The sequence below is a fragment of the Vicia villosa genome, linkage group LG4 (assembly GCF_029867415.1).
Source record: "Vicia villosa cultivar HV-30 ecotype Madison, WI linkage group LG4, Vvil1.0, whole genome shotgun sequence".
NCBI classification, from domain to species: Eukaryota; Viridiplantae; Streptophyta; class Magnoliopsida; order Fabales; family Fabaceae; genus Vicia; species Vicia villosa.
In genome coordinates this window covers 159,702,229-159,716,999 of record NC_081183.1, presented here as the reverse complement: position 1 = coordinate 159,716,999, position 14,771 = coordinate 159,702,229, and the positions used below count along the sequence as shown (strand labels likewise).

The 14,771-nt window shown below is 30.5% G+C and overlaps 2 protein-coding genes across 2 annotated transcripts in view; one reads left to right on the top strand and one right to left on the bottom strand.

Moving 5' to 3' along the window:
* Positions 1-3,561: 3,561 nt before the first annotated feature.
* Positions 3,562-9,271, top strand: LOC131595705 (squamosa promoter-binding-like protein 14). Its single transcript, XM_058868142.1, has 9 exons — positions 3,562-4,398; positions 5,065-5,876; positions 6,015-6,089; positions 6,211-6,318; positions 6,399-6,516; positions 6,727-6,862; positions 6,949-7,093; positions 7,305-7,907; positions 8,276-9,271. The coding sequence occupies exons 1-9, from the start codon at positions 3,771-3,773 to the stop codon at positions 8,702-8,704; spliced, it is 3,054 nt and encodes a 1,017-aa protein (XP_058724125.1). The 5' UTR covers positions 3,562-3,770; the 3' UTR covers positions 8,705-9,271.
* Positions 9,272-13,873: 4,602 nt separating this feature from the next.
* LOC131600112 (protein VACUOLELESS GAMETOPHYTES) overlaps positions 13,874-14,771 on the bottom strand; it is a 2,669-nt gene continuing 1,771 nt past the window's right edge. The window contains exon 2 of the mRNA XM_058872333.1: positions 13,874-14,771. This exon is cut by the window's right edge and continues 5 nt beyond it. Coding sequence (XP_058728316.1) covers positions 14,247-14,771 — 525 coding nt within the window. The 3' untranslated portion in view covers positions 13,874-14,246.

The following is a 14,771-nucleotide window of genomic DNA, read 5'->3' as shown; positions in this document are numbered from 1 at the left end:
CTTAATATTTCCTTATAGTATTAACAACAAGTTACATCTGATAGAATGGAACTAGACAGCCCACCAGAATCACTTTTACTGTAGTCAAGTGTTTGGAATAGTCAGTGCCAAAATACCAAACATCTTAGTTGAAGTTCTAAGAAGGGTTTGAGAAATACGACAGATAACACCTCCCCTGAGTTTTAACCACTGTTTGGTTATCCATTGCTGTTTTTTTCCTTTAGAGGAAGTCAACAGAGATAGTCTGTTAAAACCAACTTTCTACAGAAGAGATATCTTCAGGGCAAGTATCTGATAAAGCTTGAGTTTTTTTCCAGATGTTTTAGCACAATGTTGAGACATTTAGATTGACATCATTGACTCAGCTTGCTTTTTGATAGAAACAACTTTTTGTCACTTGAGTTTCTTCATTGCTTGTTATAGCTTGAAAACTCAACCTCCTTTTAGACTTCCAATTATCTTTCCACTTGTGAAACTTCCTTCAACTTATATGAACTATCCTTACAGGCTTGATTCAAAATATCAAGTATGAAGGTTAATAGAGTTACCTCACCTTGCAGAATATAGATGGTAGACATACCTTCATTCTTTTATCATAGTCAGAGTCATAAGCCATTTGATGAGAATTCTATCAAAAACATTGTCAAAGAGAATTATAAATCTTGATTCTTTGTAAACCGCACTTTGTTGTCTCTTCAGAGTCATAATGTGTTGATTCCAGAAACTAGAAGTTGGTATGTTTCATTATCAACTTATTATTCCACTGTAATGATACCTTAAGTGAAGGCGAGTATATAGTAATTGAATGTCGTGTCTTATTGAGTACTCTGCCGTAATGAGCCTAAGTATAGTGAGGGTGTGATGACGTATGTTGTATGATGTTTTAATTTTCCACTGCATGTTACTAAATGCTTATGTGTTGTTAAAGGATTATCGTCGGTGACACCTTAAATTGTCATGTAATGCTTTATATATAAGTTTCGGGGTTTAGGGTGTTATAAAGAATGATGAGGAAGTTATTGAGAGTTTGGCAGAGTTAGAAGATATATATCATAAGTTAAAGTCTTATAGGATCGCTAAACATTGAGGTTAATGTTACTTGCTTATTTTAATATTCGTGGTCTGGGAAGTCAGATTAAGAAGACTAAGGTTAATGAGTTTATTGCTGCAAATTCTTTGGAGTTTGTGGCGATTCAAGAAACTTAGCTTAGTGAGATACCAACTTCTCTAGTGTGTTTTCTTTGGGGTAATGATTTATGTGATTGGAGTTATGTTCCCGCAGTTGGTAATAGTGGATGTATTCTCTCAATCTAGTATAGTACGAATGGATCTTCTATTTTCTCTTTTGTGGGTAACAATTTTCTAGAGGATTACCTTTCTTAGGGTGCTTCTCATTCTATCTGTTGTGTGGTTAATGTTTATTCTAAATTTTCTAATATTGAGAAGAGGGTAGAGAGGATCTTCTGTGGCGAAAAAGGATTCTAAGGGGTGATGTGTGGTGTGTTATGAGCGATTTTTATTCAATTTTCTCTAGAGGTGAAAAGGTATGAGTAGTAGGCTCCTCTGATTCGAGGGATTTTGAGTGCAATAGGTTTTGTAATTTTATTGCTTAAATGGGGCTTTTGGATCAAACTTTGTTAGGAAGGAAGTTTACTCTGTTCCAACCTAATGGGGGGGGGGGTTTCCTAGTTGGCTGAACATGTTTCTTGTGTTCGAGGGTTGACGTGATATTTCACGCGAGATATCCCAAAATGGGATCTTGTAAGAGTTGTCTCAAGCCGTTGCCCCTATCATTCTTTGTTATACGAATCATCTATTAGGTCCGAAACCTTTATATTTAATAATCATTGGTTTGTTCATTCAAATTTAAACGTGACGGTTCCGTTCGACTTGGCTACTTTTATTTCTTTGGGTTGGAAAGTTTTAAATTTTCATCTCAAACAATTTTCAAAAATTAAATTAGTATATATATTTTATTTTATACAAAAAAATATTTTTAAAAAAAAACTCATTCAAAGAAGTAATTATTTTATAGTTTTCTTAAAAATATATTCCACTTATATTTGTGAAATTCAAATGAATGAATGTACACATTTGTTTTTAAACATATCCCTTAATATTAAATATAATTTATTAAATATTTTTAATTAATTTATTTTAAAATCTTATTAAAAAAAAAAGAAAAGAGATGGTGCATTGTTATTTTTACACTACTACCTATGACAATAATGTATTCCGCTAAATTAATGTAAAATTTAAATTATTTACATGATTTCTTTACTTAAAATCTTAAAATAAGTAAAAAAAATTGATGTTTTAAACTAAAAATAATGTTTTGATGAAGGATTGTATGTTTATCATGATCATCTCTAATTTAAGAAACTATCTCTATAATTGTGTGTGAATGATGTTCCACTTATCCAAAAAAAATTATTTTGAGGAAAAAAAATTATGTAAGTTTTTTTTTAAAAAAATTATAAAAAGAAATAAGATTAAATAAAAATTCAATATATTAATTATAATTTGATATAAATCATCAAAAATTATTTAAAAAAAGTATTTTACAAATCAATTAATTAAAATATAATTTTTTATTTTATTAATAAAAACATAAATCCACAATAGTGTGAAATAATATTTTAACAAATTTCTATATGTAAAATAAATATTTAATTTTTTTATATGTATATTTATATATTCTTTTCAAATCAATGGATCCATAAAATGCACAAATACTTTATTAATTATTAAGTATTAGTTAAAACAACTAGTTTTAATTCAATTAATAACTCTTCTAATTAAAAAATAAATAACAAACACCTTCAACTCTTAGATGAGAATGAATGAATGAATACAGATTTATGTTTGGGATACATACATCCCATCCCTTCTTTCTTTTGTCTTTTAAAGTCTTAGGTACAACTGTTACGTAACAGATGATATGACTCTCTTCTCACTTAACTTTTACTTCTTTAAAAGTGAAAAACAAATCGTACGGATCAATGCCTACTTGTTCTAGTGGGAACCAACTCTCTTGGATTCTTCCTCAGTCGGCGGGTTCTTTCTCATTCCCAATTACCCATCAGACTCCCTTTATTTACACTTCTTGCCATCCTCCCCACACCAACAAAACAAGGTGCGTGCGTGTGTTTCATGCAAATTGCAACAACATCATCAACAATACAAAAGACATCAAGCACATGTATTAACCAATCTTTACCCAATCAATACATAACTACAAAATTACTATCTAATACTCGGTATTTTTAACAGTGTATTACATTAATCAGCTCATTAGGATAAGGAAAGAGATATCAAATACATAAATGCAAATTTAAATCAGTTCAGTTAATAATTATGCAGAGATATTAGATACACAGTGCACATTCAAATCACTGAGATTCTGAAATTTTAACTATTAGACTATTTGATAGAAAAAATAATAAAAGTTATTTTTTAAATTTTTTTTAGTAAATAAAAAAGTATCAAAATTAACTTCATAAGATTAAAAAATAAATGAAAACTAAAAAACACTCTAAACTCAAAGTCCTTTGTTACTTTAGATCTGAGTTATTATTATCAAGCCTTCATCATAGGTTTTTCCCTAGTCTAGTTCCTCTCTCCCCAAACCTCAAACCCAAGAAAAAAAAATTCTAGAAAAAAAATAAATTAAGGTATTTAATACCTACCCTTATTCTTAGTCTTATACATACCCTTAGCTTTTATATGGTTCGATTATTAATTTAATTTTTAGATAAATTTAGAAAAAAATGGAAAAGGTAGCTCCTCCTCTTCTTCCTCTTCCACATCCATTTTACGATTCATCAAATAACAAAAAACGCGATCTATCATACGACGTCGTTCACCTACCAAACGACAATTGGAACCCTAAAGAATGGAATTGGGACAGCGTTCGATTCATGGCCAAATCCACCGTCTCACAACAGCAACCGGAGGAAGCTCTCAAATTGAATCTCGCCGGCGGTGGTTTTTCCGGCGGTGGTGTTACAAATAGAGCTAACAAAAGAGTACGTTCAGGATCTCCGTCCGGAGCGGCGTCGTATCCGATGTGTCAAGTTGATAACTGTAAAGAAGATCTGTCGAAAGCGAAGGATTATCATCGAAGGCATAAAGTGTGTGAAGCTCATAGTAAAGCTTCGAAGGCTTTGCTTGGGAATCAAATGCAACGGTTTTGTCAACAGTGTAGTAGGTTTCATCCTTTGCTGGAGTTTGATGAAGGGAAACGGAGCTGTCGTCGGAGACTTGCTGGACATAATCGGCGCCGGAGAAAGACGCAGCCGGATGAGGTGGTTTCTCCGCCGTTGAATCAGCATGTTGCGGCTGCTGCTAACTTGGAAATCTTTAACTTGTTGACTGCTATTGCTGATGGTTCGCAAGGTAAACGTTAAGGCGCGTTTGGTCTTTTTTTTTTCTTTCTAAAATCAGTTTTTCGTTAAATTAATGTTTAAAACATTATTAATTTTGTAAATTTTAGAAATTAGAAACAAAAATTGCGTGTTTATTTGAATTAATTAAAGGTATTATATTTTTAGTTAAAGTTATCGTGAAATTACTATGATTAGATTTTTTTAAAGTAATTCTCTTACCCTAAATTTTGGATCAATTACTAGTTTTAGTAGATTACATAAATTTTCTGTTTTTTCTAAAAATCAGAAAACCCCCCTAATTAATATTTTAGAGACATTACAAATATTATATTTTTTAATCTTTTGATCATGAATTATACAATATTGTTTTCATGATTGCTTATAATATAATACTCCGTTAATTATTTTTAAGATTAATTATTTAAACGAAAACTAACAATCGTTTCTAAAATCACTTAATAAACCAAAACTAACAAGAAAGTGCTATTGGTGATAAGTGTTTTCCTAGGAATTACTGACACCGGAAACACAATATGACATTGACACTGACACATTGATAGCAATAATTTAAAAAAAAAAAGAAAAAATGAATTGTAACCAGAAGGGTCAATGCTATAGTTATCTCTTTTCTTATTATTAGTGGGCTAAGAGTGTTTGCGTTGATGATATTGTTTAGGAAAATTTGAAGAAAGAAGGTCACAAGTTCCTGATAAAGAGCATCTTGCACAGATTCTGAATAGGATCCCTTTACCTGCTGATCTTACAGCAAAGTTGCTGGATGTTGGCCATAACTTGAATGGGAAAAATAATAACATGCAAATGCAAACTTCACCGTCCTATCATCATCGTGAGGGTCAACCTAACAATGTCCCCTCTGCCCCATTAACCATGGACTTACTTGGTGTTCTTTCCACGACTCAATCGACACCTGTTCAAAATGCCATTTCATTACATTCTCAAAATGGTGGCAATAGATCCACGACTAGTGCTGATCAGATTAGAGAACAACAATTCACTTCAGTTGGTGGAGAAAGAAGCAGCGGAAGTTCCCAGTCTCCAAATGATGATTCAGATTGCCAGGAGGATGTTCGAGTGAATTTGCCGCTGCAACTTTTTAACTCCTCTCCAGAAGATGACTTCCGATCAAAATTGCCATCTTCGCGAAAATATTTCTCATCAGAAAGTAGTAACCCTGTGGACGAGAGGTCACCGTCGTCATCTCCTCCTGTTGTGGAGATGAATTTCGGTTTGCAAGGTGGGATTAGAAGTGTCAATCCTAATAGCAATTCAACTGGAGTAGGAGTCAATGCAATTAAGGAAACTAGCCAAAGTCATAGTTGTACTACTATCCCTCTTGATCTCTTTAAAGGGTCAAAATCAAATAATGTTATCCAACAAGCTAGTTCAGTTCAAAGTGTCCCATTTAAAGCTGGTTATGCATCTTCAGGCTCTGATTATTCACCTCCCAGTTTGAATTCAGATACTCAGGTAGTTTGGAATTTCGCAATCCATGGTCATTGCTTACTTTAAATGTGTATTTTGCTTTATATGTGTTATTATTTTAATTAAGAGTCTTGGGCATTTCATGTTTTGTGTTTGAATTTATTTATGATGGTATTCCAACAGGATCGTACTGGAAGAATAATGTTTAAATTATTTGACAAGCATCCTAGCCATTTCCCAGGAACGTTGCGCACACAGGTGAAACTATTGTCGCACTTTCCCATAAATATTTTGCTAATCGCATGATGTCATTTTATTGAATGTGACAATTGTCCTTTGCCAGATTTGGATAATATTATTAATCATTTTGATTTTTCAGATATACAATTGGCTGTCTACTCGACCATCAGACTTGGAGAGTTACATAAGGCCTGGCTGCGTTGTCCTATCAATTTATGCAACTATGTCTTCTGCTGCCTGGGTGCAAGTAAGTGAACTGCTGTGATGTACTTTTTGAGCTTGTAAGATTCTACTTGCTGATTACTTGCATATTGTGTTTTTTTGCAGCTAGAAGAAAACTTCCTCCTACATGTTCATTCTTTAATTCATAACTCAGATTCTGATTTCTGGAGAAATGGTAGATTTCTTGTTTATTCTGGCAGTCAGTTAGCATCATACAAAGATGGTGAGCGCTGTAACTGGTTTCTATCCTTTTTACCATAGGCTGCTTAATTTCATATTCAAGCTTTGCTCTTCGGATTAGTTTTTCCCATCTAGTTGGATTGTTCATTACTGAATTTTTGGACTTCAGAAGATTAAATGTTCCATCATAAATTCATAGCTAGATTTTTAATATTAAGGAGTTGAATCAGATTGGTTTAAACTGAAATTCCAGGAAAGATACGCATGTGCAAACCATGGGGAACATGGAGGTCTCCAGAGTTGACGTCAGTGTCCCCTTTGGCAATTGTTAGTGGACAAGAAACCTCTATGTCATTGAAGGGAAGAAACCTGTCTGCTTCTGGCACAAAGTTAGCACTGATTTCCCCCTTTTCTGGATGTTGTTTTGTGCTTCTTTCTGGTCTGTTTTCTTACTGTTTGTCTCTAAATTTTGCAGCATTCATTGCACTGAGGCTGACTGTTCCTTGTCATCAGAAGTTATAGGATCTGTAGATCCTGGTATGGTCTATGATGAGATAAAATTGAGTGGTTTTAAAGTTCAGAATACATCTCCTGGTGTTCTAGGTCGCTGTTTCATTGAGGTATATCTCTATATTCTATTGCCTGCATATGCTTACTGAGCATGCTCGCATAGACATGCATGTCTTGAATATTTTCCTGTACAACAAAAGCCAAGCTTTTTCCCGCAAAGTGGGGTATTTGATCCATGTCTTGAAAATTTTCATGTACCTGAAGTATATATTTATAAATTCTATTAAAAATGATAATTGCAACTTTCATATTTGTGAACAGGTTGAAAATGGTTTCAAGGGCAACTGTTTTCCAGTGATAATAGCCGATGCATCCATTTGCAAGGAATTGAGACCGCTTGAGTCTGAATTTGACGAGGAGGAAAAAACATGTGATGCCATTTCGGAGGAGCATGAATATCATTTTGGGCGGCCCAAGTCAAGGGATGAGGCTCTGCACTTTCTGAATGAGCTTGGTTGGCTGTTTCAAAGGGAAAGGTTGTCGAATGTGCACGAGGTTCCAGATTATTCGCTCGACAGGTTCAAATTTGTACTGACATTTTCTGTGGAAAGAAACTGTTGCATGATAGTCAAAACCCTTTTGGATATGTTGGTTGATAAACACTATGAAGGAGAAAGTTTGTCAAAAGGGTCAATGGAGATGCTTAAAGCAATCCAACTCCTAAATAGAGCAGTGAAAAGAAAGTACATAAGCATGGTTGATTTACTCGTCCATTATTCTATACCTAGCAAAAATGACACATCCAAGAAATATGTATTTCCACCAAATCTTGAGGGACCTGGTGGTATTACTCCCTTGCATTTAGCAGCATCTACATTGGATTCTGATGGTGTCATTGACTCTTTGACAAATGATCCACAAGAGGTAATTATTTCCTTCCCATTTGGATTTACTGATTTTTATTTTTGCTAACAAGGAAAATAATCTAATTGAATTATCAGTGGTAGTATTTTAGCCTTTAAATTAAATAGGTCAGGTCAGCCGACAAGCTCCTGCCACCTAGCCTAAATCAAGCCTAGAATAAAGCCTTTTTAAAAGTCTATTCAACAAAAAAGGTCAAGTTGTAGGCCATCTTAAACTCCGCTTATGCCTAGCAAGCCGAGTTATTTAAATAAATTTGAATAATATAATAACATATTTTATTATTATAACAAGATTTTTTGTAATGTGTTAACAATCTTCTATTTTATTGAGTCCTTAATTTCTCTGGTGTGTTTCATCCTCATGTGTAGATTGGGCTGAAGTGCTGGGAGACCCTTATGGATGAAAACGGGCAGACTCCACACTCATATGCCATAATGAGAAATAATCAGTCTTACAATATGTTGGTTGCCCGGAAACTTTCTGATAGACAAAGAAGTGAAGTTGCAGTTAAAATTGATAACGAGATAGAGGTCCAATCACTGGGAATTGAGCTTATGCTAAAGCAAATTAACGAAGTCAAACGGGTTGGGAACTCTTGTTCCAAGTGTGCAATTGCCGATGTTCGCTTCAAGAGAAGATTTTCAGGTTCACGGAACTGGCTTCACGGTCCCTTTATTCATTCAATGCTAGCTGTTGCTGCTGTTTGCGTTTGTGTTTGTGTGTTATTCCGGGGAACCCCTTTTGTAGGCTCAGTTTCTCCCTTCAGGTGGGAAAACTTGGAGTACGGCACAATTTAATTCTGTTAGTGATTGAAACTCATAAACCAGTGGAGCTATATTTCCACAAATGGCAAGATTACTTCAGCGAGGAAGTTGTGCATTTTGTAATGAGAGCCAAAAGCGAACATATTATAGGTTAATTTGGAGCTATAGCTTGGCAGATTCAAGAGAAACGGAAAAGAAGAACTGAAGTTAACTGCTGCATTTTCCCTGTGATGCCAGAGTTGAGGATAATAAGTAATAAGTTACACCTGAATGTTTATTTTCTGGGTGATGAAATTTTAGAATTGAAGAAATCTTCCACTGTTTTGACCAGATAAAACACCACCTTCTGATTTAAGCATTGACAATTGTGAGAGCAGCAAAGTGTTGGGAATAAAGAGAACTGAGTTGGATAAATGTTGATCAGGTCAAATAATTTGGTTTATTATTGCCTTTTTGTTTTTTCTTTCTGAAGGATCAATCAGGAAAATTTACCTGCTATGTATCATACTTTAATGCATAGATTTTGTTACTGTAAAGTTTATTTGAAGATATTGATGATAGGGATGACCATACTACTTATGATTAAAAATTGTTGATATATTTTCTATTTTAAATTGTATCTTTTTAATTTGACTTCTCAGTTACGTCATCATCATTATGCAAGGACGTGTAACTATCCAAATTTTATGTAGTTTATCAGTTTAATTAAATGAAATTTTATTTTATAATTTATCAGTTTAATTAAAATGTGGTGTGGTTAAATAAGACTTTATACCTTCATGGTGTGGGCAAATTAATGCTTGAAATTGTTTTTTTTTAATATTACTAAACTTAATACCATCAACTTTTGGCAGAATTTAATTTAATAGATTTTTTCACCAAGTTGTAGCTTCCCCTACCCACAAAAAAACTTTCAAATAATGTATTTGCTAAAGACATAATAACTTCAACTCCAAATATTTTATTCCAAGACAGTTTTTGCTTTAGCGAAGGCTAGCATACATCTATAATATAAGAAAATTAATGGCTCTGGAAAACACAATTTTAACCTTTTGCCTTTACCCTCCACCTCATTGATCTAGGGGTAAATTGCGTCCAAAATTTACTTTTTGTAACCAATTTGTACTTTTGGTTACAACTTATATATAGTTACTTATAATTGTTACAAATTGCAAATGTATTTGTATTTAATAGTTGAAGTAGGACAAAATGGTAATTGAGAAAGTACACTTTTTGGAACAAAAGTACTTGATTACCAAAAACCATATATTTAGTTTTTTTTTTTCTTTGCTGGAAACGATGCAAAACATTCCCACTTCATAAAAAAGAATTTTGGTTTTGGAAAATGCCAGTCACATTTTTTGTTTGTTTTAAAACTATTATTCTATGTGTATATTCATAAAAGAGATTTTTTATTTTATTTTTAAAAGAAATAAAATAAAATAGTTGTCAAATACTTCAGATCTAAATAAAAACAAACAAAATAGGTACAATGAAGAAACAAGAGGAGTTCAAAATACAAATTATAAAATAGAAGTGAAATTGATAAAGAAATAGAATTTTTTTTGTTATACTCTATTCTTAGAAGTTACTATTTTTTATCAATATATTTTATATTTAAATAAAAATTAAAACCAAAATTATTAAATTTGAAATAAATGAATATTTTTTAAATTATACATATAAAATTTGAAAAAAAAAACTAAAAAATAGATGTGAAGTAATAAAAATATAGACGAAGATGAACTCGTGTAGCTAATTTTTAGGCTTAATGAAATACAGTAATGTGTGCATGGCTATTTTACTCATACCAATGAAGTCTTGTACTAGCTAATTTTTTGACATAATGAAGTAATGTGTACAGTGTACTAAGTAGTAGCATGTCTTTTTCAAAAAACTAGAAGTGGCAGGGCTATTTACTTATACCAATGGTATTACTATGCCTTGTCCAATCGTTATGCTGACAATTTATATGAGTACTAAACAAATGCATGAGCAGTATTGGTTTACCGCAGTTTTGGAGTACTAGAGTCTAGACAATAAGCTGTATTTTTTTAAAGCAAAAATGGTACATAAAAAATCACTTTTATTTAATTTAATTATCTATTTATATTTAAAATACAATTAAACATAAATTGTATTTTAATTTCTCTCTATTTTTTTCAATAATCAATAAAAATTATGTTACATATTTTCATAATATTTTTTAAAAAACAAAAATATATACTCCAAATTACTATATTTTGATTTTCTTAATAAATCCTTTTTTTATAATTTAGAACAAAAAGAGTATCTTGATTAAATATTGACACGAGAAACAACCTATTAAATTCAAACAAGAAATCATGCAATGGTATTAGAGAAAAAACATAATATATTTTAGAAACAAATGTGCAATATACTAAGAAGGAAAACATAATCCGAAGTGCTTTTTCAAAAATGGTATATGAGAAAAAATTATTATTGATCTAAATATTTTTATATGTTAAAATGTACTATTGATCCAGATATTTTTATAAATGATACCTAAACAAAAATAATATTTGTATACGGGAAAAACTCTATTATTGATATAAATATTTTTATATACGAAAATTTACTATTGATCCAAATTATTTTAAAAATGATACCTAAACAAAATAACATTTTTATACGGGAATTAATCTATTACTGATCTTAATATTTTTAACGATATTTATGATCCAAATATTTTTTATTAAAAAATGGTATACGGGAAAAAAATCTACTATTGATTTAAATATTTTTATATACGAAAATTTTCTATTGATTCAAATATTTTTGTAAATGATACATAAACAAAAATAACATTTTATATGGGAAAAATCTATTATTTATCTATATGTTTTTATTTAAAAAAAATTGTATTTATGATCCAAATATTTTTTTTTCAAAAATAATATTTGTATACGGGAAAAAAATCTATTATTGATCTATATATTTTTATATACGAAAAATGGTTTTTATGATCCAAATATTTTTTATTCAAAAATGGTATACGGAAAAAATCTATTATTGATCTAAATATTTTTATATATGAAAATTTTCTTTTGATCCAAATATTTTTGTAAATGAACCTAAACAAAAATAATATTTGTGTACGGAAAAAAATCTATTATTTATCTAAATATTTTTATATCCGAGAAATGGAATTTATGATCAAATATTTTTTATTAAAAAATGGTTTACTGGAAAACTTCTATTATTGATCTAAATATATTTATAGGCAAAAAAATTATTATTGGTTAAATATTTTTTATGTAAACAAATGCGCGTAACAGATCAGAACCCGTGCGTATGCACGGGTTTGTTACTAGTTACTGGATCTGGGTGACAATATGGGAGGATTTGCTTTAGCTAAGGCTAGCATACATTACTGGATCTGGGTGACAATATGGGAGGATTTAACATGCTACCCTAAATTATATTTTTATAAAAATTTTTAAATTTATTTTCGCATTTATCAAAAATTTCAAGAAAATATCATATTTTTTTTTAAAATTTTCGGAAAAAGTTTCAGATTTTGACAAAAAAAAATAATTTTACATTGTCAGAAATTTTGAAATTTCTGATAAATTATAATTTTTTTAAAAATTTATCATAAATTTTGGTAAATTTTAAAATTTTTGATAGTATCAAATTTCCCCCAAGAAATTCATACTGAAAATTTATAAATGAACTAATCGAAAATTTGATACGTTAACGAAAATTTTGAAAAACCTACCAAAAATTTCGTTCTTGTCACCTCCAAACTCCAAATTTATTTATGGGCAGTTTGGAAATTAATAAAAATGGGGTGCTAGATACAAGTTAGGGGATGATATTCTAAATCGGATGAGTTTTGTTGATGTTAGGATTGGAAAAACTACTTGATTACTTGATGTTAGGATCGGAAGAGGGCTATAATTACTTGATGCCATGAGATATCTAACACTTTGACCAACTAAATAAAAAAATGGAAAAGAAAACATGTCCGAAAGACCGGTACGTTTTACCACCCTATATTTCATTTGATTCGATACACCTCGACCACAAAAACTTTCATTGGATAACTATAACCCTCTTTACAACCAATTTGTACATCTTGAAAAATAACATAAAATATAGTGGCAAAACATAACCCTCTTTACAACCAATCTATACACAATATAATCCAAAAATTCACATTTCACTCAGCTATAGGTATGTAAAATTTATTTTTAAAATCGAACTTTAAAAGAAAATATATTTCAAAGTAAAACACTTCTTACAAAATTTCTTCACACAACTATTTACCTCCGATAAGCACACTATAAATTATTATTTTTTGAAAGGGGTTAGAGGGCTAAGTTAACAATTTTGAGATGACAATTAGTTAGAGTGTAAAAATCGAGTTTTAGTTTGGAAAATTGTTCGATTTCATGTTATTAGGTATAAATTTTGAGTTAAATTACTGGTAAGATTGAATTTGAGTAAAATGATGTTGAATTCAATTTTTTGATTTAAAAAAATAAATTTTTATTTTGTATCTTCAATTTTTTTTTTTATAAAAGCATTTTTTAAAATATTAAAAAAAAAAGTTTTTTATTAATTGAAAGATTAATTTTGATATTTTTTTAACATAAATATACATTATTGAAGATTAAAAAATAATTAAAATCACAATTTTTTACAAAATTATATTTAAAAATATTTTGAAATAGTTTAAATGATATTTAAATTTTGATATTAAAAATAAATAAATAATAAAATAATGAAATACTTAAAATTAAGAATAAATATTTAAACTAATTTTTAATTAAAGTTTTTTTAATTATTCATTATAATTTTTAAACAAAAATATGTGAGAGTTAATTTTTTTCTTAAAAAAAAAGCTGAAACAAATGAATTATATCATAGTTAATAATATGTAGTTAACTCTCTGAAATTAGATAGAATCAGAATAATTTTATTCAAATTATCAATTTTATTTGATTTTGAAAATATTAACTCTTGTTTTATAATATATTAGTTTAACTTTTAACAATTTTAACAATTTTTTATTTATTTAAATACTTTTATGATTTAGTGAGAAATTTATGTAATTTAATACACATTTGTGTTATTTCCTTATAACTGAAAGTGACCTTAGGGGATTTTGTAAACCTATAAAACCCTAATAAAAGAAATAACAAATACATACAATATTTTCATATCAAATTTTACAAATTACACAAATGTTACAAATTACTACACAAATGTATCAGAAACACTTTCAACATAAATAAATAAATAAATAAGGGTTAATAGTAGTTTACCCCCCTGCAATATGAGCGTGTTTCGATTTACCTCTACCGTTGTTAAAGACAGGTTTTGGCAACGGTTTTTTTGAAAAAACCGTTACCAAAAGGTAGGGAGGGAAAAAAGCAAAATTCGCTAACATTACAGAGGGTTGAATTACTATTAACCCAATAAATAAATATGAACCACCCTAGAACACACATTTTACATCCCTAAATTAATAAAATCAAAGTTATACATAATATAAACCAATGAATTAGAGAAAAACATGAAATATTGTTCTATAACGTAGAAATTATTATTTGCGAGGTTTTGTAATAGTATTACTAGCACCAGTGAGATTTCCACCTCCTCCTTTGGTAATATTTTGGACAAGAACTTCACCTAAATTTTCACCAAGACCTTCCACAAACCCTCCAATAAACTCAATCACAACTTGGGAAGCAACTTTAGCTGCAGCAGAGAGAACACTTGGTTTTTCAGGAACCCTAATGCCATTAGCTTGAAGGCCATTCACTTTACTCTTAGCACAGAATGCATGGAGATTGTAGTTACACACCGTGCACCGATAAACTTTCCCCGATCGTCGTTTCTTGCACTCGTTGCAAACGATTGAGTTGGAATGATCGGTGTTTGTTGAGGTGGCGGATGTGGTGGTGGATGAAGATGTGAGTTTGAGAGTGTGTGGATGATTTGGGAAGTCAATTTCTGTGTTGAGCATGGCACAACATGGATGCATTTGGAAAGCACAGGCTGTGCATAGGAAGGTATAGCCTTTTGTTGGTTTGCCACAAACGTCGCACTTTGATTTTGTCATTCCACT

Bases quoted from the DNA above. Each gene is read 5' to 3' on its own strand.
- LOC131595705 (XM_058868142.1), top strand. From the start codon at position 3,771: ATGGAAAAGGTAGCTCCTCCTCTTCTTCCTCTTCCACATCCATTTTAC. The intron at 6,090-6,210 runs GTGAAACTATTG...TTGATTTTTCAG, and splicing joins CAGGAACGTTGCGCACACAG to ATATACAATTGGCTGTCTAC. The intron at 7,908-8,275 runs GTAATTATTTCC...CCTCATGTGTAG, and splicing joins TGACAAATGATCCACAAGAG to ATTGGGCTGAAGTGCTGGGA.